The sequence below is a fragment of the Tympanuchus pallidicinctus genome, unplaced genomic scaffold (genome assembly GCF_026119805.1).
Source record: "Tympanuchus pallidicinctus isolate F22 unplaced genomic scaffold, pur_lepc_1.0 scaffold7, whole genome shotgun sequence".
NCBI lineage: Eukaryota > Metazoa > Chordata > Aves > Galliformes > Phasianidae > Tympanuchus > Tympanuchus pallidicinctus.
This window is the reverse complement of record NW_026294791.1, coordinates 1,223,351-1,248,997: the sequence shown is the minus strand read 5'-3', so window position 1 is coordinate 1,248,997 and position 25,647 is coordinate 1,223,351. Positions and strand designations below refer to the sequence as shown.

The 25,647-nt window shown below is 46.2% G+C and overlaps 1 protein-coding gene across 3 annotated transcripts in view; it reads left to right on the top strand.

The window, feature by feature from the left end:
- The first annotated feature begins 80 nt into the window (after positions 1-80).
- The window catches only part of MIER1 (MIER1 transcriptional regulator), a 29,797-nt gene continuing 4,230 nt past the window's right edge, over positions 81-25,647 (top strand). Inside the window, exons 1-9 of one of the 3 annotated variants that reach the window (XM_052666891.1) lie at positions 81-423; positions 546-615; positions 12,485-12,509; positions 13,772-13,917; positions 18,609-18,776; positions 21,255-21,387; positions 22,852-22,928; positions 23,238-23,310; positions 25,316-25,467. In XM_052666891.1, the coding sequence (XP_052522851.1) occupies positions 13,819-13,917; positions 18,609-18,776; positions 21,255-21,387; positions 22,852-22,928; positions 23,238-23,310; positions 25,316-25,467 (702 nt within the window). In that variant the 5' untranslated portion in view covers positions 81-423; positions 546-615; positions 12,485-12,509; positions 13,772-13,818. Of the gene's footprint in view, positions 424-545; positions 616-955; positions 1,047-12,484; positions 12,510-13,771; positions 13,918-18,608; positions 18,777-21,254; positions 21,388-22,851; positions 22,929-23,237; positions 23,311-25,315; positions 25,468-25,647 lie in introns of those variants that run through there. The other 2 variants (XM_052666890.1, XM_052666889.1) reach the window with 2 other exon arrangements.

The window sequence follows — 25,647 nt, the reverse complement described above, 5'->3', positions numbered from 1 at the left end:
GCGGCGCGGCGATTGGCTGCCAAGAACGGCGCCGCCGATTGGTCCCCTCTCTCCCGCTCTCCTCGCGCCCGCTCGGCCTGAGGGGAGAGAGCCGCGTTGCGGCCCGCCCGTCCCCGGGGTTCTCTCCGTGCCCGGCGGGGCTGGGCCTACGGGCCGCCCCTTGCCCACCCCGGGGCTCCTCCCTGCCGGCAGGGCCGCGGCAGCGCCGGTCCCCGCTTTGTCACTGAAGCACAAAGGTTCTCGGCGGCCCGGGGAGGCGGCGGCTCCCTCCGCCCCTGAGGCGGGGAGCGGGGCCGGGGTTTGTGGGGCTTTCAGTCAGCGAAGCTGCACGCGGCGGTGCTCTTAGCGTCGCCCCGCGGGGCCTCTCCCGAAGCGTCGAGCCAGAATGCAGCGTCCCTGCCTCTGTCAGTGGCCGTGACGCCGGTTCGTACCCGCAGCCTCTGCGCCCTTGCGCGGCCCCGTGGGGCAGAGCTGCAGCCGCACGGGGATGGCTTTAGGGACAGCAGCATTAGGACGCGCTTTGTGTTTTGTTTCCCTTTCCGTAGGACCACCGCAGCGTCGCGCACGGCGCCGCTCCCCAGGACCGCGGTGGGACGACGCCTTCCGCGCCCCAACGTGAGTAACGCCGGCGGGAGCGCGATTTGCTCGATGCGGAGCGACACCCGGACCGTTTGGGCTCCGTGGGCGGCACCGAGCGGTTCCGCCGACCGAAAGACCGGGCGCCTTTCCGTACCGCTCCGCCGCCGCGAAGGCGCGGCGCTGACGGGACGGGCCGAGAGGGCGGGGCCTGGCGGAGTGATTGACGGTCGAGCCGAGCGCGCGTGCGACTGCCCCGCCTCGCCCGGCCCGGCCTCTCTCCGCCGCCCGTGCGCGGTGACGCAGCGCGGCGCGCCGCCCGGCTCCGCCCTTGCCCCGCCCTCCCGCCGCTCCCCGCCGCCGCGCAGCCCGCGACCCTCCGCTGCCGTTTCCTCCGCCGCCGCGGCGGCGATGTGACCCCTCCCCGGCCCGGCCCCCGCCCTCCCTCCCGCGCAGCGAACATGGCGGAGGTGAGAGCTCGGCGGCGGAGGGGCGGGGGCCGGGCCGGGGAACTTGTTGCGCGGGGCCGCGGCCGGGCGGAGCGTCCCGCAAGTTACTTGTGGGGCCGGGAGCAGGCCGCGACGCACTGAGCCCGGCGTCCGCAGCCGAACCCCGCGCGGCCCGGCACGCCTCGGCGGCGGGGAGGGGGGAGCTGGGAGCGAGCGGCGCCTCCCGCCCCGGGGCCGCCCCGCGAGGCGGTCGCCGCCCGCGTTAGGCTGTGCCGGGGGGGTCGGAGCCGGGCCGGACCGGGTGGGGGGGTGGGTGGAGGGGGGGCAGAGCAGCGCTGCGGGGGGTCCCCGCCTGTCCCAGCGCACGAAAAATCTTTTCTCCCGGGCATCGCGCGCGGCTCCGTTGCCGGAGGATGGAATTGGCATTTGTTTTCGTTAATTATCGTTTCGGGCCATCGGGACAAAGAGGGGGATTGCTGCCCCTTGGGGGGAAGGGGGGGGGGGGGGGTGCATTTTACTCTGGAGGGGGGAGGAGGGTTGTGGGGGAAGCACAGGGAATGGCAGAAAGCTTCCTGAGCCCGTCGCGGGTCCGTGCGGGCTGACTGATGTGCACGATGTCCATCGCGGTGGGATTGGGAAGAGCAGTGCTTTGGTGTCCCAGCAGGCAAGTTAGGATACCTGAGTTGAAGTTCTGTCAAGTTTCCTTCCGATTATCCTAAGATCCCAATTTTAAAGTAATTTAGAATCATGGAATCAACTTGCTGCTTGAATAGTGTTGACAGACAAATTAGAAATGCTTGTTTGGAAGGTATGCTATAAACAGATTCTTCCCAGGATGGACATTTGTTCCAGCTACGTTTGCGGGAGAGAGGAATCTGTGTTTAAAATACCTTGTGTGTGATGAATCTTCCCCGTTCCTTTGAAATTTCTGAATAGATGTGAATTCTTATTTGGAGCTATTTTTTCAGCTATAATATAGCATTACCTTCTGCCATTGTTACTTAATGTAACAATGTAAGCTGTCTTTACAAGTTAATACAGTTGTTTTCTTTCTACATCTTGAGAGGCAGAGAATCCGGGGTCTGAGCCCTGAGACAATGTGGCTGCTAACTAACTCCTGTCTCGGTGAAGCCAGAGGCAGGGACTGGGGCAACGCACAGTTCAGGGGTTTGGTCTCAAGTTTCGCCTGATAAGTTTTGTTAATGTAGCCCAGTGTTATTGTGAAATACCCCCAGAGCTCCGTTCTGGGAGAGCCGAGGCTCGCCATGTTGCTGGGAGCCACAGTCAGAGCTGCACTACTTCCTATTTGGTACAGTCACGTACTTCTATTGACGTTGCAGCAGGGACGGGGCTGAGAGTTGTAGGGGATGCGTGCTGCAGAGAGCAATAAAGCCATGGGGTATGGAGGGCAGACAGGCATTGTTTTTTTCACTTTATGGATGTTGTTCTGAAGGGAAAGGCTTTTGTTACTTGTTGGCTTTGATATTTTACTAAGAAAAGGAAGAGAATATATTTTTTCCCCCCTTCAGTATTTTGAAGAAAAGCTCTGATGAGTTCTTTGTTGCATCAGGGCTGCTTTAGCTCTGGGTACGGGGCAGGAGCAGCACAAAGAGGCTCTGGAAGCCTCGATCCACCTGTGGGACAAACTCAGAGGCAGCAGCAGCAACACGGGCTTGGCTGACATTTGTTTGCATCCGCTGAAGCCGTTTGTGCAAACAGCCTTATGCCTGCACTGCCTTCTAGATATGGAAACCAATCAACATTAGAAATAAAAAACTCTCTGTGATTTAAGCTAGGAGCAGTGCACTGACTATGATGGCTCCCAGTGCAGCTCGTGACTTCTGTAGGGGGTGGGATGAAGTCTCCTCAGCATGGCTGTGCCTGGAGGAGCTGCACGATAGCAGTAATGAGGATGGAGCTTCTGGAAATTGACAGGGAAGTTCTTCAGACAGGAGCTCTGAGCCTGCTTAGTGAGTCCAGAAAGTGAAACTGAAGTAACAAAAAATCCCGTTTCACTTTTGTAGAAATGTATTGATTTGTATGCAGGGCAGAACAGAGGGGAAACAATAGTTTGAATGTCTATTATACAGGGGTTTAGACTTGGGATTAATAACCTGTTTTAGGGTTGCGTTCCACTTCAAAACGTGCTCATGTGCTGGGTTTGAGTGCTAATGCTCCAAATGTTAGAAGATTGTCCAAGGCATAGTCAGAAAGAAAGCATCTCTAACTTAAGATCAGGGCTTTGTGTATATTACAGAATTGTGCTTTAAGCAGCTTATTTAGTCTTTGTGGTGGAGTGAACGCTGAGCATTTTTTCTCCCTGCTATAAAAATTGTAATGTCTATTGAGAGGAGAAGATTTTGACTTAAAAGCGTGATTAGTAGTTGAAAGAATGCTTCTTTGTTGTCGTTTGTTTATCCATTACAATGTTTGAATAAAACGTGAGAATGAGATCTTGTGATTGCAAAAACTGGAGGAGATGGGGTCAGGCTATCTGCTGGCAAGTTACAAAGCTAAATACCTGCTATGATTTCCAGAAGTGCTGAGCTCCTGCTTTTTTGTTGTTTTGCTCTGTAATAGCTTGCACCAGTCAGGTTGCTACAGGCACAACTGGGGTGAATGCACAGGGCTTTTTTGGATTGAGGCGTTGTTTTGTTTTTGGTTTTTTTCCCCCCAAAATCACTGGAGAGTAAGAGAGGTGCCAGGCCTGCACAGGAAAAAGGATGCTCGTGTTTGATCAGAGATGGGCTGGGCAAGTTGGGGGGTGCAAATCCCCCAGCCAGACTGGCACAGCTTTGTTTGGGTTTCCGCATGTGGGTGGGAGAGGATGGACAGCAGCTGTGCGGTCAAGCAGCTGCCAGAAAGGGATGGCTCTGCTCTCCTGCTGCTCCTGCATAGGTGGGTGCTCCCCGGCCTGTGCTGTGGGCTGGCTCAGCTTGTAGCTGAGGAGGAGTGAAATGCTTCCTGCAGGGCAGCCGGTGGCATCGGCTAATGCACAGACCTAGGGGCTGCTGAGCTGGGACGGCACAGCCAGACGTGGGCATCAGAGAGGGAGTGGTGTCTTCCTCCTTCCAAAGATGGCAAGCCAAGAGGTTGGGTCAGCTTGTCCGTGGGCAGTGTGCTTGTCTCGAGCAGTTCTGGATGCTTGCTTGTGCTAGAAAATGCACTCCTGTTGGCATCCTTTGCACCAGCTCACGGTGTTCCTTGCCCTGCAGTGGGATGATTCTGCTTGCTGACTGCAGGAACAGAGAGCTTAATTTTTGCTGCTTCTGGAGTTGAATGGGCTTCCAATGGTCTCAGCCAGCGATGGGAAGAAGCAGGAGCTGTATGGGAGAGGAGCAGGATGAGCTCTCTTCCACAATCAGTGGACAGTTGACTTCCTTGAATGCACTTTGGTGTTGTTTGCATTTCTGGAAGTTTGGTTGCTTTTAGTCAGAAAATCAATTTATTAATGTTGTGTGGAAGTGCTTTAATAACCCCTCTTTAAATCTGTGATATCTGGCAAGATTTTTCTCCTGATTGCTGTTCTTTAAGTTGAAGGGTTTTAAACCTCTTTGTGAATCAGAATTCTAGTTTTCCTATGCATCTTGAAACAAGTGCAGAAATAGTGCTTAAGAAATATGTGTTCTAATAACACTTTTTCACATCCTCAAGCTTTCTATTTCTATTTCTATTGTGCCATGCAATTGCTTTAAAATAATATGGGTAAGTGAGTATAGCTTCCCCTGGAGGAAGCAGCAGTAAAGTTAGCATGATTGCTGATGTGATTCTGCGTTGAGGTGTTTCTGGCAGTTGGGACAGAGCTTTTGAGTGATGCTTAGATACAAAATAAGGTCAGAATAGCTTAAAGTGAGGTTTCCTGCTGATGAAAATTGGTGATTCGCATCAATCCATCGTGGTGAGCAGGACTTTTGTTGGCTCTCATTACATGTGCAGATTAAACTGGTGCTGATGGCGTGTCCTGCTTTGGAGCAGTTTTGGCAGGGTATCTCACAGAGATGTCTGAACCCAGTGCAGATCTGAGGGTTCCATCCTGGCCCCATGGTAAGCCTGTCGTCTCCAGGCAGTTGGTTACACCACTGCTTGTATTCCCTCTGCTTTTCTTACAAGCTATTGAAGAGAAAACAATAGCATTTAGTGGTCTTCATTTCTAGAATAGGAAGTGTTGCTTTTTTCCCTGTCATAACGGAAGAATTTTGTGGATTTTTGTGCATGTATGATAGAACACTGCTGCTTGTGGGTTTCCTGCTTGAGTTCTTTCAAATGCAGTGTAGGGATTTTAGGTAAATAGTGGAATTGTTGAAAAGTTTGGTTTCATTTTGAGCTTTTTCCTGGCCAGCAGCCCCAGTCTGGATTAATATTTCAATGTTAATCCATTCATGTCACAAATTGTGCACAAAATTGTTTTCTTGTGGAGCTCGGCCTGTGGTGGTGTCTGGTTTCTCTGAAATGCTACTGCAGGATGTGATGGAACTGTGGGCTTCCAGTTTCTCTTTGTGAGAAATTTCAGAGTATTGCAACAAGTCGAGGCTGCGGCTGCACTTTGTAATAGATGTGAGTAGTGAGTTGTTAGGACCAGTAGAAAATGTGTGCTTTAGATAAGACGGGGATGGTGTTCTGAGCAGCTGTGCTCGTGCTTTGTAATGCTCCTTGAGGAGGGAAGATCTGCTGGAGTTGCAGTGAGCGTGCTGTCCTGTTGTTCCCTCTGGCTGTAGCTCTTTCTGCTGTTCTCCTGCTGTAGCCTTACAGCACCCACTGCAAGCACACAGCATTTGCGTGCAAGCTCAGCAGTTGATCCAGCAGCAGCACAGTTGTGGACCATCAGACGGGTCCTGCTTTCACTACCCTAAAGATTGCTCTCTCCTTTTGGCTTACAGCTATGGAAAACATAGGAAAATGGTCTTAATCTGAGACAAGGGAGGTTTAGGTTAGATATTAAGAGGAAGTTTTTCCCCGAAGGGTGGTGAGGCACTGGCACAGGTTGCCCAAGGAGGCTGTGGATGCCCCATCCCTGCAGGCATTCAAGGCCAGGCTGGATGTGGTTCTGGGCAGCCTGGGCTGCTGGTTGGTGACCTGCACACAGCAGGGGTTGGAACTGATGAGCGTTGTGCTCCTCTGCAACCCAGGCCATGCTGTGATTCTGTGATCTGCTCTTTGGTGCTTCTCACAGAGTCTGTGCTGTGCTCATGTGTGTGTGCTCAGGCTGGCAGGGCAGTTAGCTCCTCTGGGAGGTCTTGGGGTGATCAGCTCTGCCCTGACGCTCTCAAGGTGCGCCTGTAAGGTGCTGCTTCCTCTTGCTGCAGGCGGCTGTGGCAGGAAGGGAAGCGCAGTGGCACAGCTCTGCAACTCGCCTGTTAGTACAGATTCACTCTGGTTCTATCTTTGCTTTGCTTCTGCCGTGGTGTGATAACATTTGACAGAAGGCTGAAGCAGATAGCAGGCTGGAGGAAGCTCTGTCACCTCAGGGAGCATCGTCAGCTGACACCTTTCAGCCTTCTGTGTTTCTCTTCAATCACTGCTTTAAAAATTTATATATATTTTTTATGTAACAGCTCTCTCTTTGGTAAGCGGTGCAGCTGAATTATCTTTCTGCTTAAGAAATATCACTCATGTTCATATTATTCTGTTTCTCCAGAAAAACTGTGGGCTTTTTGATGTTTTTCTTTAAATGAAGTACCAATAGACAGAAACAAACCATGTGTGGTGCTTGGCTGGTCTTGAAGGAAAGGTCATCTTTATTGCCTCTAAATGGAGCCAACACTTGGAAGGCAGCAACCGGGTGAGGAGACCTTTGCTAAGGTAGTTCCAGGTGCAGGAGTACCTGTGTGCAGTTCATCTTGTGTTCTGGCAATGCAAGAACTTTGTCTTTGAGCAGCCAAATTAAAAACAAAAACAAATTCCTCATGTGTATAAAGGCTTCCATTTCGTGTGCAGAAGGGCTTGGATATCGTTATGGTTTTGGCTGTACAAATATTTACATGTAAAACCATTACATGAGGGGCAGCAGGTTGGGTGTTTTTCCTTCTGTTCAGTACACGGTTTTATTCCTGAGATGAAATGAAGGCCGACTGCTTGCACGTGCACAGGTTCTTTTGCTGCACAGAGAGGGACAGGATGGAACTGCAAGTCTTCCACTGAGCTGATTGTTTCTGCAGAGGGACGCAGCCCTTGAGAAAGGGCTGTCCTTTGCCATTTTAACCTATCCTTTTCTCCAGGCCATTGCTTGGCTTAGCTTCCTGAGAGCTCTTCACATGGCTGCCATGTCAGCTGGTAAGGCCTCACAGCTTCTGCACGGATCTGACAGGCTCTGTAGCTGATGCTGTGAGGTAATTTGAACAGCAAAATGTACCACCAGGTTGCTGTCTAAGCCATGGGTATTGACAACTTCAGTTTTCTGTGCAGTCTTTAACTATAATTCATGTAACTGTTGACCTGTGTTCGGAGAATAAACTCTGGCTATGTTAAGAATGGAGTGCCTATTGCTCACTTCAGATTAGCAATTTACTTTTAATTAGTCTGCTTAGGGAAATGTAGCCTTAGTGATGTTGAGATGATGTTGAAGGCACATACGTGTCTGCTGAGTAATTACGTGTACTTTCCACCAGCTGCTCATGCTTCATTTCTTGTGTTATGTAACAGGGAGCACTGCTATGTTTTGAGGATTAGTTCCCTGTTGATACTGAAGCTTCCAGTCTTTAGATGTAGTTAAAGCAACCCAATGTAACCCAGAAATTAACTTCAGTATTTCCCTGTCATATGGTTGAAAAGACTTGGGCATCTGCTTGATAATTTGTCGTGTTTGTTCCCATCGATGTGAGTTTCATTTTAGCTTTTAAATATTTTAATTAATGTTTAGAGAGCTCTTAGACATAACTGAGTAAATTTGAACAGAACATATATTTGCCATTGTCTGGAAGGGGCTGGATGCTGAGTTTCAAGATGTTTCATTCTAAATCAATTATATTAAGCAGCATGGAAGGTGTTAACTACAGCAGCAGTATTGTAGGTAGAAGTGAAATTGTGTAGTCCTTTCACTTCTCTTCAGGTGCTCCTCTGTAGGCAGTAGGAGAAATGTAGGGAGAAGACTCAGTGCATTACTTCAACAGCTTTTGCTTTTGGAGCATCACGTTCCAGTCCAAGCAGCTACGAAGCCTTGGAATGAGGCACGAAGATCTCTGCCAACGTGCAGAAGTGGAATCAAACCAATGCTGCAACTTCTGAAGCAGTGGGTTTAAAAATAAGCTGTGCAAAACCAAAAATGCAAACACCTTTCTGCACTAAATAAATCTATGTGATGTCAGTTCAGTTTTATTTCTGCACTTAACTTCTATCGCAAATCATAGCAACACACATCCCAAAGCCCGGTGAGTTTTTGTTGTCAGAGTAACAAGCTGCAGACCCACGAGGTGTATTTTATCTGTGGTACCTCTCCTGGGTTCACTGCTTGCCAGTCCAAAGATGTCTGAAAGAGACCGGCCAGCTTCCATTTATTATAGCCATACACTGACGAATGTATTTGATGTGATTTCTTTGGCTCAGTTGTTGCTGCGAGTGTTGTTCACCCTCTGAAAGCACCTAGTCCACATTTCCTGAGGTTCCTGAAAATACACATGCAATAAAAACAGAGACAGATTCTTTTAGTGTCACTCAAGCCTGATGTTTTGTTTAATGTCCTTTCTTTTACCTTTACTGTGAGGTACATTTTCTTCGTATCTCAGAATTAGTGTTTCCTTCAAGTGCTTCAGCTGGAGCATGAACAAATGTGCTCAGCTATGCTGTGACCAGGCAGCAGGACTCTCCATGAGTATTTTTTCATTCATTTGAACCCACGGTACGTTTGCTGTTACCTTTTTTGGTGGTGCCGTGCATGGAGTAGTTTGTGTGTCACTCCTATATTGTCAGAATCCCATAGTTTTTCTCCACTGGCCTGTTATCTTTTTTTAAGTAGCAGTTCTTTGTTTCTGCGAATGCCCTTGAGGTAAAAAAGTGCTTTGTGCTTCTCTGTGGGTTGCTGCAACAGAAAAAGAAAAGCCACTGAAGCATATAGTACTATCCTTCTTTCACAGGAGTTGCTGTTACGTTGACATACTGTAGCTTAGGACTTGGGATGCAACGACACCAATGCAGCCATATGATCTTTAACTACTGCCAGGAAATTTCCATAAGCAAATGCCCTCAAAGCCATCTGTTGTGCCCTGGCCACAGTCACGATTGCTTGGAGGCAAGGAAATGAGGGCTGTGCAGTCAAGAATTGCAGTTGTTGTCTTGGAACAGCTCTTTAATCAGAGGATGCTCTTTCACCTTGGGTGTAGTGTTAACAGATGGAAAGGGACACTCCTGGTCTCCCACCACCCACCCTTCTCCTGGAGCCTTGCTTCCAGCTCTGCAGCATGTCCACAGTTGTGGAGGTCCACGTGAGAGTTTGGCTCCCAAATAGGTTGGAAAACTGGTGCTATTTTTCTCTGAGATTGGTTTGCTGAAGCAGCACATGCTGCAGCTTTCCAGTTGCTGGACCTGATGACACAAGTGGCAGAAGCACATGGAGTGGTGGGAAGAGGTCAGACTGCTACTTTTGGCAGCAGCTGGCCAATAATATAAAAGAGATGTAACGTGAAACTGCATCTAGCTAGAAATAGAAGGCAGGAAGTGATAGACAGTGCATCACTCACAGCAGAATGTATGAAATGCAGAGATGATAATCCACAAACTGGGACAGACTGAGCAGATCTGGTAGGCAAAGCTTAGCAGAAAGGAAACAGAGACCCAGAGGCTGTTCTCCTAAAATTTGCTCTTGAAGTTTGTAGCAAAAATGAACTAGAACCTTCCCAGGGATGCGTGCGTCCTGCAACATAGTCTGAAGTCTGAATGTGATGGCCTGGAGTTTGATAGACTTTTGCAGATTTTCTGTTTTGGTGTTCATATTTTTAGACTGGGGTTGCACTTTGGAGTTGTTGAAAAGGCATGGGGTTGTTCTGAGCTCCAGAGGCATTGCAGTATTTTGGCAGTGCTTTGGAAGCTGTGCAAGAGGTGATTGCATTGGAGGTATTTCAGCCTGCTGGGAAGGCTGGTGGCTTTCCTGAGCTGTCGCCACACTATTTCAGAAAATGGAACTCTGTTTCTTAAAGCTGGTTTGACTTTATGAGATGCTTTTTCGTCTTGCTATGGTTTCACGTCCAGTCTCATCACAAAAGGATTTCATTATGGTAAGCCCCATTGCAATGCATGTTGGAGCATTTTGTAGCTGCAGGATTGTGGAGGCAGGCAGAGGCTGCTGGAGGCAGGTGAGGCAAAGCCAGGTCTGCAAGGGCTGGATGCCCAGGGCCATACTTGGTGAGGGTATGGGCATCTCTGGGATGCAGGCTGCACAGCCTCTTGGGCAATGTGTGCCCATGTGTCATCATGCTTAAAAGATAGGGGAAAGATTTTCTTACTGTAGTTTGTGCCCATTGACTCTTGTCCTGCTGCTGGGAAGGGGCTGGCTTTGTCTTCTGCTTGTCCCCCTGCCGGGTGTCTGCACGTGGATAGGATTCCCCTGAGCTCTCCCTGCTCATGATTGAAACAAGCTCCAGCTTGTTCCAGCCTCCTACATATGCACACAGATAGGTATATGAGATGCCATGTAAATACATACACACCTGCACACACAGGTAAATCATGCAGGTCCTTTGGGGTGGTGGCAAGTTCTTGATGGCCAAAAGCCTAGCAGTGCTGCTGGGGCTATTGCCCTTCAGGGCAGTGCTTCAGCCACTTCACCACACTGCAGTCTGTTTGCTTGAACTTCTGCTATCCCAAACTCACAGTAAGTGAGTGCTGGACTTCCCTCGGGAGCCCTGCTCTGCTGCTCACCCCCTACAAGTGCCCTCACCCTCTCCCAGCTGAGAGCCCATCAGCAGCCAGCTGGGGAGGAGTGCAGAGCATTATTTCTTCTTAGCCAGAGGTTAGTTCCAGGTAAGAAAGATGCTGGCCATTAATAAATATGGCTCGAATGTTGGACAGAGGTTTTATTTTGTCTTCAGGAGTGCTAGCTTGTGTAAGAGCCTTCTAAGAATGACTCATTCTAATAGCTGAGCGGAAAGAACAGTTTTTAGATACCATTTGCAGAATTTATTATTTACTAAGTAACATGGTTTATCCCTTCAAGCAGATTTTTAAGGGCTTTCTAGGAGGCTAAATCCAGCTCTGTTCCATGAGGGCAGAGGCATTTCTGGAATAATGTTTCATCATAAGTCACGAGATAGGCTTTTTTCCTTATGTTTCCAGGCCACTTCTGCTTTTCTGCCCTCGTCTCAGGGCAGCTTGGGGTTCAGCTGGTTGGTTTTGGGGCAGCAGTCCATGTTGTACTGCCATCCTCCAGGTGTGCAGCTTCATCAGATAAACAGCACATGGCAGGGAGGAGCTGGTCACTGTGGCTGATGTTGGTACCCAGTGGCAGCTCAGCCTATGCTAGTAATGCCTTGCACTGGGTAGTTTTCTAAGGTAACCTTGTTGCACTTTTAGCAGGACTGCAGTCCACATACGGAATTGTGCATATGTACATGTGTGTGTCATAAATGCACAAACCAAAGTTTTCCAAATGATTTCTTGGCCAAATGCAGGCAGTTTTCCCTGCAGAAGCATTGTGTATTATGTAAGATAATAACATCCTTGATCCCAAGCAGAGTCTCAGTTTCCAAAAGGCAGTGGAGAAGGAGGAACCGTGGCTTGCTGGAGTCAGAAGTCAGTCTTTCTGGCTTTGCAAAACCACTCCAGTCGCTGTGTTCCTGAACCATTTGCTTGCATTTTCAAACCAAACAAGGTTTGCATGTCAGACATGCAAATCTGAGCCCAGGAGGGTACGGATTGGCAAAGCTATAAGCAAGGGACAGCAGGATTTTGTGACAGAGTGATGTGTGTTCTGGTGGTAAATGTAGGGTTACCAAGCCTGGGAGCCTAAGGATGGCTGTACATGAAGGTTACTGTGAAAGTGGGGTTTTTCTGTGTTTCAGAACTCGTGCTTGTTTTGTAGTCAGTGATTTGCATTGGCTTGTTATGGTCATATCTGGGAGGAAAGTCAGGCTTGCAGAGCATTTGCTGCTGTTTTTTCCTCATGGTTGTGTTAGACATTAAGCTGCTTCTTTCTGTTTGTACTGTGAGGAATTCTCAGTGTGGCTTGTGCTCACCTTTTCAAAGTGTGCGTTTAATTGAAATGTAAAGGAGATTCTTGTGTTACCTAACAAGCAGTTTCAAGCACAAATCATGATTTATTCTTTGCCTTTTCAAATGTGTAGAATAAGTTGTTATAAATTGTGTTCCCACTGTCACTGTAATCTGTTGACTATAGAGCTGGGCTGTGGAAAAGGGGGGTTTAATACAGAGGGATAAATTGGGAGGGAGCTGCTCAAATCTCACCTTGTAATTTAAGTTTGTACGTATTCAACATAGAAAAAATAATTTCCTGTGTTCTGTTTTTTGTTTTTTAGCCTTCTGTTGAGTCTTCAAGTCCAGGTAAGAATTTCTGACGTTTCCTAAACTTGTGGGGGAAGAGGATATCTTCAAAAATTCTCCCTTGGGGTCTTTTCCAGTTGTAACCTAAGGCTGTGGTCTGATGAGTTCAGAGTGAGCATGGAGTCAATGGCACTGTGTGCTCCCAGTTGTGAGATAACACCATTGCTGTCTGGTCTTATACACAAAAGCAGCAAGGAAAGCAGTATTTTTTTCCCTCTAGGCTTGCTAAGAATGAGGAGCTTCATGCCTTCTGCTTTTAAAACTGGTTATTTCCTGATATTTTGGTGTCCCAGAGTTCCTGGTATTTAATAATCAGCTGAAACATAAACTATGAATCTATTTTTTATAGCTCGATACTGCTCTAGTTGGTGATGTTTATTTCAGAGGATTTGGGCATCCTTCTGGTGGAAAAGCTTTCCAGTACTGACTTTAGCTGGGCTGCTGTTGTTTGTGGAGCTCTCACTTCATTGAAGAAGCCATCCACCACTTGCACTCCTCCAAGTACAAAGCAGAGCTAGCCCTAGCCCTCCCTCTTGTGCCCATAGAGGTGGTACCATCTTTGAGCTTTGCAAAATGAAATATAAGTTCATGGAGACGATGGTAAAATGTGAGCAGGGCTAGAATGAGAACTCGGGTATTGCTGGGTTACACCGAATGCTGCCTCTGCCAAACCCTTCCTTCATTCATTTTTCACTGTCACAAAACGTAACCACATTGTTCTGCATGGAACTGGCAAGAAAAGCACATAGGGAAAAATAGCTAAGAGTTTGGCATCAGAAATAGAATCCATGTAATTGTGAAGCTTACTTGAGGTTTACATTTTGGAAGAGTCGTCAGATTGTCTTTGTAGCTGTAAAAAGGAAAGCTTGCAAGGTATCGAGGAAACAACTGTCCCGACTTTATGTTTGGAGTGTGACTGCTCCCAGTAGAACTCCTGGTGCAAACAGATTGGTGATGAGTAGGAAATGAATCTTTAAACCCAGCACGTTTTACAGATGTTTAAGTAGGGACCTGATGTGCAGTGCTGTCGCAGGGCAGGAGGTGGCTCAGTGCTCTCCCCAGTCTCTTCCACCAGCACCCACAGGATGGCTTCTGCTGCCCTCTGAGCAGTGCTGCTGGCTTTCCCTTGATGAACGGGTGAGGGATGTTGAAGATATTTTAATTTCTCAGTTTGAGTGTTCAAGAATCACCAAAATAAAAACATATTAAAAAAAACCCCTAAGCTCTAACTAAAAAAAATTCTTTAAAATGTTTTCCATCAGGAGGTTCAGCAACATCTGATGACCATGAATTTGATCCATCAGCTGATATGCTGGTGCATGACTTTGATGATGAACGGACATTAGAAGAGGAGGAAATGATGGAAGGAGAAAGAAACTTCAATTCTGAAATAGAGGATCTTAACAGGGTAGGTAGCATTAAGTAGTCATAAAACATAACTACAGCCCACAGTCTTAAGCAAAACACGTGCAGGTTTTTTTCCCTAATATTTGGGATTAAAACAAACCAAGCCACCCCTAAAACACTAATAGGCAAATAACATAGATAGGGAAAAGGGGCTGAGCTAAATATGCAGTTCCCAAAAGTTGGGAGGGGGGACCTGCTACATAAATACTGAATAATGCATAACGCTGGGCTTGTTTAGTTTCTTCTTGTATAAATGTGCTGGGATGTGATTTGCCTTTTAGAGCTAATAGGAGGCAAAGTGTGCTCCGCCCCAACTTGTGTCTCCCAGTCGTGCTGTTTGCTAGAACATTTGCACTTGATTAGTGCATGTAGATTTTGATTTGAAAAGGTCTGGTAATTTTACATTCCTTTTGCTGTTCTGTACGGCGTTCGTTCACTTAACCCTGCAGTGGGGAAGATAGGAGTGCCTTCCTTTTTTAAGGTGGAGAAAACAGAGACGTAGATAAATGATTTGCTCAGTGCAAAAAGTTGTCAGCAGGGCTCGGCGTGGAACTCCCACATGCTGATAGTAGTGATAAACTCATTGTAAAATATGTGTCTTAAGAAATAATTGCCTGTGAGATTTATTTGGCGTTTTGAGGTTATGCTGTCACTTACGTACTGCTTTAAATTGCTTCCTAGCCAGGAATCGTGTTCTTAAACTACAATCCAGGTTCATTATCAATGCAAAGTAATGTAGATACTGTCTGTGACCTCCCTGGCTGAAAAGGCTGCTGGAATAGATCATTAATGGTTTTTAAATGCCTGTTTGATGTACAAATCCTGCTTAGCATAAGTGATCTTACCAGTGTGGCATTAAATTGAGTACGTTTATTCTGCATTTTGGGTGTAAATGATGATTTCTTCCCGGTGATTCTACGGTTGAAGTTAAATGGTAAAGATAAATAAATTGCATGCAAATTAAATGTTTAGATTAAGTGGGAAATGGAGCTCCAGGAGTGTCATATTTTTAAGTTCAAAATGTGTGTTTTTCCTCATAACTTGTGAGGAGCCCCCATCTGGCTGTGTAATCCTACCACCACATCACACTGCTTTGTTTGTAAGTGTACGTCAGCAGTCAGAGCATTCCCTCACGTCCTGGCTGTGGGCACTGCAGGCTTTTGGTTTCTGCACATGTCTGAGACAGGACAGCAGCTGCTGTGGTAACTGAGCTCCTGTGCTCTGTCCTCTGGAGGACTCCATCCCAGGCCGACGCAGGAGCATCAGCCATTTCTGGGGTGTTGAAAGTAGAGCTTTTACTGCCTTTCAGATGTTCTCACTGCAGCAGGATTTCTGCTTGTGGGATGGCAGGCCGCGCATCAAAGCTTGCTTCTCTCCTTTCTTGTCCTTCTCTTTTCATTCTTCAGTCACACCTTTTCTTAAGCACGGATGATAGACAGCCTAAGTCTCAACACTACTGGCAAGACAAGTGCTATCCTGTCTTTTCCTTTCCCCAGACACTTACATGTATTACTTCAGATTTCCCCAGGCTGTGAATGTGCCAGGTTTCCTTGCTCAGCTCCTTCAGAGGTGAGATGGCAGTCCAGTTGCACAGAGGCACCTCACTGGTTTAACTCCTGAGTGTCAGAAAAACGACACATTCCTTGGAGGAAGAGAATCTTTTCTACTCGCTGTTTGAAGCTCCGTAGTCCTGCTTTGTCCCCAGGAACAACCACAGCAGATCTGTCCAGAGCCCTGGCTGCACTGCCCTGGCTGCAGTACGTGGCCAGACCCCAGCATGCTGCAGGGAGGCACTTTTCTCCTCTCCCCCTGGATCCCACTTCTCAGGAGGGCTTCTGGTTTTCTTTAGTGTTGTACGGCAGCATCGTGGTCTCTTTAAATGAGAGACCCATATGTGGAGGCACACAGTGTTTCTCCAGATACTCTCCCAGCCTCTGGCAGGGTACAGCTCAGGCACGTAGGGAACAGATGCTGTCTCCCTGTAATGCCTCTGTTTTTTTCCCCTTCCTTGGATTTGTCCATTGGATTTCTAACCTCTGTAAACTTTGTGTCCATGAGGCATGTGGCAGTGTTGCACAGTTCATTTGGTGTGAGGTGTGTTTGGTTTTTATCAGGTGTGTTTTGTGTTTCAGTGGTCACCCCTAAGCTCCTCATTTAGAAGAGTGTCGTTTCTCTTGCTCCTCTCTGTGCTCCTCCTTATGAAGCAGTTCTCTGTTACACCACTCCTCCTCACCTACCTCTACTCCAGATACATGACTTATAACCCATTTCTTGTTACTAAACATCTCCCACGTGAGAAATTTCTGTGCCATTGATCATCCATGTTACTTTTTTTTACCTCTGTTTCTGCAGTGTCCCAAAACAACCCAGAACTCACAACTGTGGTACCAAAAGTGTTGCATCTTTGGGAGTTGCTGACACTCAGAAGTTTTTGAAATGTCAAGGGCTGTGTCAGGGCTCTACCTAGGAAAAAGGTTCTAAATACACCATGAATTTCCTCTAACATGGAGTAACCCACCAGCTGCGTAATTCACACCTATCTACAACCCATAGTAAAGTTCTTTCTAGTTCTGGATCTGTACTTTCAAACAAGAGGATGATCTCATGAAAGTTTTGCTCTCAAAAATGCACTGGAGGACGTAAGTTTGGGTTGCTGTGACAGCTGTGCTGTAAGGTTTTAATGATGGACGCAGTCCTGTCGTGTTGTCCACATGTGTAAAACAGGAATTCCTCACTTCTGAGAGTTCACTGCATAAAATACAAGAAATTAAGAGGGAGAATGAGGAGATCAGGTGCCACATGCTCCACATCTGTATATATAGCTGAACTGAAGACTGGGCCAATAAGTGGCTGAAAGGCTTTGTACTTCAGAGTAACACAAAATGCATAGACAAGGAGTGTAGGTAAGCCCTGTGTGACTGCTGGTTTTACACGGCAGAACTAACTTCACTTGCCTTTTGTAAAAGGTGCTGATGGGGAGGTGAATTAAGCTCTTAGGAGAGGAGTTCAGTGGCAGAAGTGTGGGGCCAGCAGACAGCTAACAATCTGATCATCAGCCAGGGCTTGCATTACATCCTGAGAAGTGGCGTTTGGAGCAGCTGTACGCACCTCTGAATGATGAACGAGGGATTTGATCTCGTGAGAGAGGTGATTTTAAAATGCTTTTAGAACATCCTCTAGGGATGCCATATCCTGCCCCTAAAGGAAGGATCCTGAGGTATTGAAAGTACTGAAGAAACTCATTTGTGGACCTGGCAATTAATAATTTGTGTTAATAAAATGAATGCAATCGATAACAGTTTGGGAGCCACTAAACTTGAGATCTGTCTGTATCCTTTGAAGTATCTCTTCAGAACAGGCCAGAATTCTACATGTAAAGATTTTTAAATGACTGCATATTTCAGTAGATTTTCTTCCCAAGTGTGTTTGCTTTTGTAGACAACAACATTAAACACTTTTTGATTTTAAATGAGGAAGTATGTATGTATCTGTGAGCGGTGCTGTCTTCACCTGGATGTCAGCTGATCCTGAAGATAAAGTCATCCATTACCCCCATCCAGCCCCTCAATTTCATTTTGTATTTCTCCTCTGGGGAGAGATAAAGAGATGGTGAGGTGCATTTTTTTGTTATTTTGTGTAAGGTGAGGCTGTAGGGCTGCATGGCGCTGTTCCTATGGAGCAATTCCCCAGACAAAGGTTTAACTCCATGCTCAAGCCCTGCACTGCAAGTTCTGCTGACTCACATTTTCTCCGTTTTTTCTTTTTTAATAAATAAGCACAAAATGCTGCACATTTTTTCAGTAGTTTTTAGGCAGCAAATGCAATATTTATATCAGTTTATACTCCAGTTTGCTCTGTATATGCACTGAAAAGTTTGTGATGTGTAGACCACAGGTCATACTTGACAGCCAGAATAATGCATTCAAATAATCTTGGAGGTGTTCAAGACCAGGTTGGATGGAGCCCTGGGCAGCATGGTCTAATAGCAGATCTGGAGGTTGGTGGCCCTGCCTGTGGCAGGGGATCAGAACTCAGTGATCCTTGGGTTCCCTTCCAACCCAAGCCATGCAATGATTCTGTGCATCTCTGCCACGCTCTGTCCCAAGGTCATCTTAGAGCTGGGCACAGAGCAGGCTGCAGGCTGCATGATTGCCAGAGCACACTGTTGCATGGCTGGTTGGACATCAGGCTCCTCCTAGGAGTAGTTGCAAGCTTCATCTGATGCTGAAATGGGTGACACCCATATTTCAGTGATAAATGCGTGCCTTGTCATTTCATAGGCATGGATTCATCCCAGGGTTGTAGCTATATAACCAGGTGTAACTGCCACGTGGCAGTGCTTGTGTCAGATAGTAAGCAAACACCAAGAAGGGCAATGGGGTGTATGGCCCCCTGATACCTTTTTAATGAACTTTGTGGCCCTGCTGAGAGTTTGTCATGCAAGGGTTCCATGTAAGCTTATAAAGGATTAGGAAATAAAATATTTTGTTGCCTAAAAGGCCACACGTTTTTCCTAGGAGCCAAAACTTCTGACTGTCTCTTCGCTTTAGAGAAGCTCTTCCTAGTATACCTGGTCATCAGTTATCTGTTTTTGTCGTGTTGTGTTTAAAAAGCACACCTTTAGGCTGTAGAGCAGATGTGGGATGTGAAGTACTTTGGCTAAACCTCCAACTTTGTTTGGGTGTTTATCAGGAAAGCGATATGCCAATCCAGGAGCTGCTTAGCCTTTATGGCTATGATGGCACCATTCCACTCCAAGAAGATGATGATGAGGAAGATGAGGAAGAGGAAGAGGAGGAGGGAGAAGATGATGATGATGTTGATAACGACGACAACAGTGGCTGCAGTGCTGAAAACAAAGTAAGTGTTCGTGCCAGCTTACAACTGATTTTCATACAGCTGTTCTGAAGTAGACAAGCATTCAAAGCACCAGATCGCAGTAAATCATCACACAGCTGATTTCGGATGCTCTGTATACTGAAGTCTAGCAGTTATTTTTAATTACCCTTTTATATTTCTCTTAATTACTCTGCATTTAATCTGTATCATGCCAAACTCCTGCTGAGGCAAATCAGAGTGCGTGTGTACATACGGCATCATGTCAGAAGGGATTATGCTGTCCTTCAGAAAGACTGTCTGGTTTAAAACCTGGAATTTTAAATGCCTGAAGGTTCCTTTGTGGCTGTGGCTGAACGCTTGTTTCAAGATGAGAGCTGATCTACTGAAACTGAGCAGTGCAGTGTGGAGTTGCAGCAGCCTCCAGTGCTCACAGATGCATCTTTAAATTCAGGTCTTCGAACTTGAGCTTTTTAAGTTATATTTTTTTCAGCCCGGCGGTAATTAGCCTGCTTGCATTTAAATTGTTAATTAAATCTAATGCTTCAAATACCTTCAACGAATGTGAAGTTTTGAACTTAGAGTCTTTAGAATCCTGTCCTGTGTGCTCTTATAACAAATTATCTGATTATAGGAGGGTCTTTTCTACTTATGTATGTCGTATGTATTTGTGCTAATCCCATCTTGTCATGCGTACAGCTGTAGCTTCTCCATTACTGGTGCTGCTCAGAGTTGCTTCCTGATACCATTAAAATATGGAAACCTTTGTACTGTCAGTAACAAAAAAAAAGCCCATAGGCATTAATGGAAGTCGAATTACCTAAGCTGGATTTAAAACGAATACATTTTCTTCTTTGACATTTTACCCATTTTAGAATGTCTGGAATGAGACAGAATGGAATGACCTCTCTGCTCGATTCCAAAAGTGCCGTAAAGTATTGCTGTTTGCATAGGCTGAATGGTTCAAAAAGAAGAACATTACATAGTTGTGTTGCATTAGGAGGGCTTCAAGAAGCTAGAGATGGGGAGAAACTTACATAACAGGAATATCCAAAATTAAAGTAAGACACAAAAAGCGTTTGATTTTGTGGTGCGCAGCAGCGTTCACAAAGTCCCACTTCCTTCTTGTGCCTTTGCTTCTTAATTGCTTCCTGACAAAACTGCCATCTTCTCTGCTCTCCCGGCCTCCTTCAACCAGTCCTGTTACTGGTTGGTTGAAGGTACTGCCTGTCTTCTCTCCAAAGTGCAGGGCTTTCCTGTGTCTGTCATTGCTGAGATGATAGCAGTGAGGGGAGGGATGTCTGTCCCGCTGCAGGGGGACGCTTTGCAGTATGCTGCAGAAGAGATGTTCGTGCAGCAGCACACCAGGTGGGGTAAGCAGAGCCCTGCCAGCAGCTCGGCCTGATTGCAGCCCTGTGCCTGCATTTGAACGGCAAGTCTGTGGTGAGTTGCTCAGCCCCAGCTTAGGTAGGGATGGAACAAAGGTGATAAGGAGGATTGGGCACAAAGAGCACTGGCCAGCCTGTCGGGGTGTTGTGCCCTGGGCTGCAAGAATGAGTGCTCTAGAATTACTCACATGCTTTTAGCAGAGAGGCAGTAAAATACATCTGTGGGGGTGGAATCGTTTTATAAATCATTCAGGCTTTCTCTGTGAGGGCACATCTTTCTACAGCTTATTTAGCTATACTGCACTTAGCTGTTTTCTATTTTTAAGCTGCTTTAAGCTGCACATGTGATTACACTGTGATGCTGTTAGAGGTACACGTAAACATGTGTCGTGCCCTGTGCCTGTGTCAGAGCTAGCAAGTAGGAGTGCTTACAACAGCCATAAAACCCAGACACGCTCTGGAAAACACACACCATAGAAATCTAATGCATTTTTTAACCATTATCATCTTGTTCTTCACTAAGTGTAATAATTGCCATTGTTGTTGTGACTTCTTTTCTAATAAAGAAACCGGTTCTTGTTTTCTGACCTTTTGCTGGCTGGATGTACAAACACACAGCGTGTCGAGCTGACCGATTCCTGTTGGGTAGAACCACACTGTTGACATTTATTTTTGTGGAACGTACAGTTTCTGTTTGACTGAGAAAAGTATCTTTGTACTGCTCTTTGTGCTGAAAAATTGCAAGGAAGGGCTTTGAAGACTGAAGTAAAATATAAAGTTAAATGAAATTAGATGAAAACCACAAGGATTTGCTCGACTCATTGTAGAGCTAGACATGGTATTCAGCTGTGCTTCAGGTTTCTGATCTGTGCGTTAGAATTCGAGTGCTAAATCTGATCTGCTTAAAATCGTGGTCAATAAAGAACACCATGTGCTTACGTCTTTGTTGTGGCTCGGTGTGGACAGACTACACCCTGTACAACAGCCACTGGAAGTCAGATAGACAATGGCTATTTGGTTTGGTATGTTGACAGTTTTGGAAAAAATATTGCCCAAATAGTGTTTCTCACACACAAGCTATAGCTCACCTCCTCTTTGTTTCGTTATATTTCAGGAGGAGACCATAAAGGATTCATCAGGTCAGGAAGATGAGACACAGTCATCGAATGATGACCCAGCACCCTCAGTTGCTTCTCAAGATCCACAGGAGTTGATTCGCCCCCGTCGATGTAAATATTTCGATACAAGTACGTACAGCTTGGCACTAAGCACAGCTACCTCAAAATGATTGGTTCTGTGCTTACAGACTGCTCAGTTAGTTAAGCAGTATTCTGTTTCTGAGGTATGCAGATACCTGTGGACGTGTGTTTGTTCTCCTAGCACTGGTTTTGATTACCGTTACACTCAGTGGGCAACCAGAAATTTATGTTGTTAGCGGAACATTACAGCTTCTCCCCAGATAAGGTGTTCTCTGTGGGAGCAGATGCTCTCCTCTTAAAGGATTAATTTGTGGAAAAATGTTTTGAAAAAGCATCTCCAACAGCACAACTTTTGTTCCATGACACTCACATACTGGCTTGTACAGGTGTGCCCTTCAGGAAGAGATCTTTACGTGCGGAATCCAGGTGCAGTAAACTGCTTCAGAGACTGACTTGTACAGTGAGGAATGTCATCTAACAAATACTCCTCTATGGAATCCATAGCCTGTGTGCTGCTAAGCTGTGTGATGGCAGCATTCAGCAGGGAATCAGCAGCACCTGCCTGTTCTGTGTGGTATTACCCTCATGTTGGAGCTCTGGCTGCCTGCTCTTGCTCAGGACTGCATTATTTTAATCCAAAACCATCAAGGAACCTCAGCATGCAGCCATGCAGAGGGTTGCAAATATCTCAAATGAGCTCTTATTTTTAGACTTTAGGATGACACACATGTATTGCACTAGGTTTGGAGTTTTTACAGTGTTCAGCTATGTATAAAATATAGTTTGATGTGTAAATCATTTCAGTGCTGATGTTCTCACTTGCTGTACATGAACCAGTATTGTGGATGCTTTTGCTTCACTGTGAATGGCACCTACCCCATATCCTAAAATTGTTGTCAGCCCTTATCCTAAGCAACCTGATTGAAGCACTGCTTTACATCTCTGAGCAGAACATCCTACTAAATCCCAGTGAAGCTGACAGAAACACGCTTGTGAATTTCTTGTGTGTTGTGCTGTAGTTTACCTTAAATTCAGTGGCAGCTGCTGTAAGGGAGAGAGTATGGCAGCAACAAAGCGGGGAGCTCATCGAAAACGGGGTTGGAATCCACGTGTGGGTGCTGAAGGTGCATGCAAGAATACTTTCAGGATGTAACTGCGTGTAGTAAAGGTGGATCATCTCAACTGCTTTGCAGCTGAGTGAGGGAAAACGGACTGTTATTGGGAAGGACTGAAACTGATGGATGTATTCACTTGTGCCTTCACTTTTCGTAGCCTGCTGTGTGTAGCTGTTCTAAACACCTACATCGGGTGGGTCGTTGTTAAGGCAGTCACTGACGGAGCATTTAGCAGTGCCAGTGCCTGCCTTCCATGCTTCTGTGGCGTGAGATAAGGTGGCAGGGAGGCAGAGCGGGGCTGCAGCATTGCCTGTGTCCACCCCTCACCACAGCACTGGCTGCAGCCCCAGCACTGCCCCAGCTTGGCTGTGTGTACATGTTGGCTCATTTCTCCTAGACAGCGAAATAGAAGAGGAGTCCGAAGAAGATGAAGATTATATTCCCTCAGAAGACTGGAAAAAGGTAAATATTAAGGTCGGTTATCAAACTCGATGTTCTGTGAATAACGCACTGAGCTGCTACCTAGTAACTTTGATCTATAGATCTCATAACTCCTCTCCTTTTTTTCTCAACAAATGTGAGTGTTTTTTAATAATAATGTTAAAGACCTCCCCAGAAAGTGAAAAATGCATTTCTCTGTAATGCTTATTTACAGATTTGTTTTAGATTTTGAGCAATGAAAGCTTTTAGAGACAAAGGATCATACAGACATATTTTCACTTGCTGACAACAAACTGCAAGGCTGTGGTTGCTTAACTTTTTGTGTCTGCTATTTCAAAACAGGAAATCATGGTGGGCTCTATGTTTCAAGCTGAAATTCCAGCTGGCATATGCAGATACAAAGAGAATGAAAAAGGTGAGGCTCAACACTTGCTACTGTCACTGTGTGTCAGCTCATTTTCTAGTGGGAAAAAATAACAGGTATGTTGGACTCACATCACATGTCTTGTGGAATGCATCAGCTCTGTCAAATGGAGAACAGAACCATCATCTCAAACTGTAGCTGATCGTATACTTCAACACCAGAGCTTGAGACTTGGAAGGGGAAAAGAAAGGTGACACTGCTGTCCTATTGAGTCCTTGCATTCTAACCAAGCCTTTCGTATCAGTTATGTTAACCTCTTTGCCTGGTTCATTCTGTTTATGTGAAACGGATAGTAAAGAAATTGTGCTGCTGGATTAACCTGTTAAAGAGGTGAAATGTCACCAGCAGCTTTGTTTTCACATCTTACAGCTCTTCAATCAGCATTAAGAACTTCTCGTTCTACTATTTGAGTGTTTTCCAGGAGCTCTTTTCCTCTTACAAGCAGAGCCTTTGGCAGCATGCTGTCAATACAATGAAGCAAGGAAAGACAGACACACATAAACCCAGCCTGAGCTTAAAAGCAGGAATTCCCCTGCTTGCTGAACCCATTACCAAGAGTTTGTTCACACTGCAGGTTTGAGACTGCAGCTTTTATATGTTAGTTTTAAACTAAACAGCAGAAAACTCAGTGCAGCCTCAGAACCGGAGAACATACACAAGTGGTGACAGTTGTCTTGCTCCAGGTGCCAGGTTGCTGTAGCTGTGCTGCAACCTGGTCCAGCCAGAAAATGGAAACGTGGTCACCCCTGGTCTTGGCCAAGAACAGGTCAGCACTGGGGCTGACCCAGCTCTGGGCTTGGTAGCCAGAGAAACTGAAAAGAATGTAGTTTAAAACCAAGTGAGAGGTCAGGAGCTTCCATGAACATGGGAAAACAGTATGTTAGGAAATACAAATACATTAAACACAACTTTTTAGCTGTGAGGAAGTTGCTCCTTGCGTGCTTTCCTGCTACTGTCTAAAAATAGAGTTGGGGTTACGTATTTACCTGGGATGTGACAAATTATGCTTTATGGCTTGGTCTCCTGCTCTCTCTCATGTTTACTCAGCTCTGAATGGCTTCTGGCCTCCAGCAATAAAAAAGAAGAGCTATTTTATGCATTGCACTAACCTACATAAACCAGTTTCTCATAGCCTCGCACACGGCTCTGTGCAGGATGCAGAACCTGTGTCACGGGCTGAAACCATTGAGGAGGAAAGTTAAATTTTCACCAGTGTTCTGGGGCTGTTGTAGTTCCGTGTACCAGCAGGATTTGTTATCTGTTGCCACTTCTTTTTCTGTGCTTTAAATCTTTTTGCCAGGACTCCAGCCAGAATATGAATGTAACTTAGCTAAAGAGAGTGACCTGGGACTGTGTGTTGAGGGATTTCATGCACATATCCCATCTTCTTCCTCATTCTTTAAGAAGGCTAGTCCTCTTGGATCTCCCTCCATAGACAAATGCACAGAAGTTCTAGCACTTAAGATGAACCACCTTGCTGACTGCTCTGACATGCTCCTCTGAGGAAGGATGAGCTGAGTGTGCTGCATGAAGCTGATGGCTCTGGGCTGTGCCTGGAGGACTAGCAGCTGCTATTAGAGGATTTTGACCAACAGAATTCAAAGATGTGCTTTCAGGAGGCTTTGTTTCTCTTCTGAAATAGTTTACCTTGCTGCCATCAGCAAAACTGCGCTGCTTTAATAGAAGAAGTGCAGGTGGGGAGTTGTGGGCTCTGCTTCTGCTGCCTTGTGATTAAGTAGTGTCTGTCAGGAGGACATGCAGGTGGGATTGGTGGAGTTTCATGCATGAGTCCTAGAATCCAGAGCAGAGATTGCAAGGCAGTGTAAGGTGTGGTGTGTCACTCACAGAATCGTGTTTGTGAGCTGGTCTTTCACCTGCCCTGAGGTATGGATTGATGCTGATGCTCTGAGGTTCCATCAGGGATGGTTTTACAGGAGAGAATAAGCTTCCATGTTGCTCTTTCAGCTTGCTTCTCTTTTTCCTCTGCTTACTTCAGTGTATGAGAATGACGACCAGCTGTTGTGGAATCCTGATGTCTTACCAGAAGACAAAGTGATTGAGTTCCTAAACGAGGCATCACGGCGCACAGGAGATGAGAAGGGCCTGGATGCCATTCCTGAGGGATCACACATTAAGGACAATGAGCAGGTAAATAACAACAGGTGGCATTTTTAGTTTAGTATTACAGAACGAATTATCCCTGTATTTTATTTTAATCCCAACAACTAAAATTGGCCTTGAAACAGCTTGTTTGTTCCTTTTGGAAATACAAATACAATGGTTTTTTCCTCTCAGCACATTTTCAACCTCTAACTTTGACTTAACCTT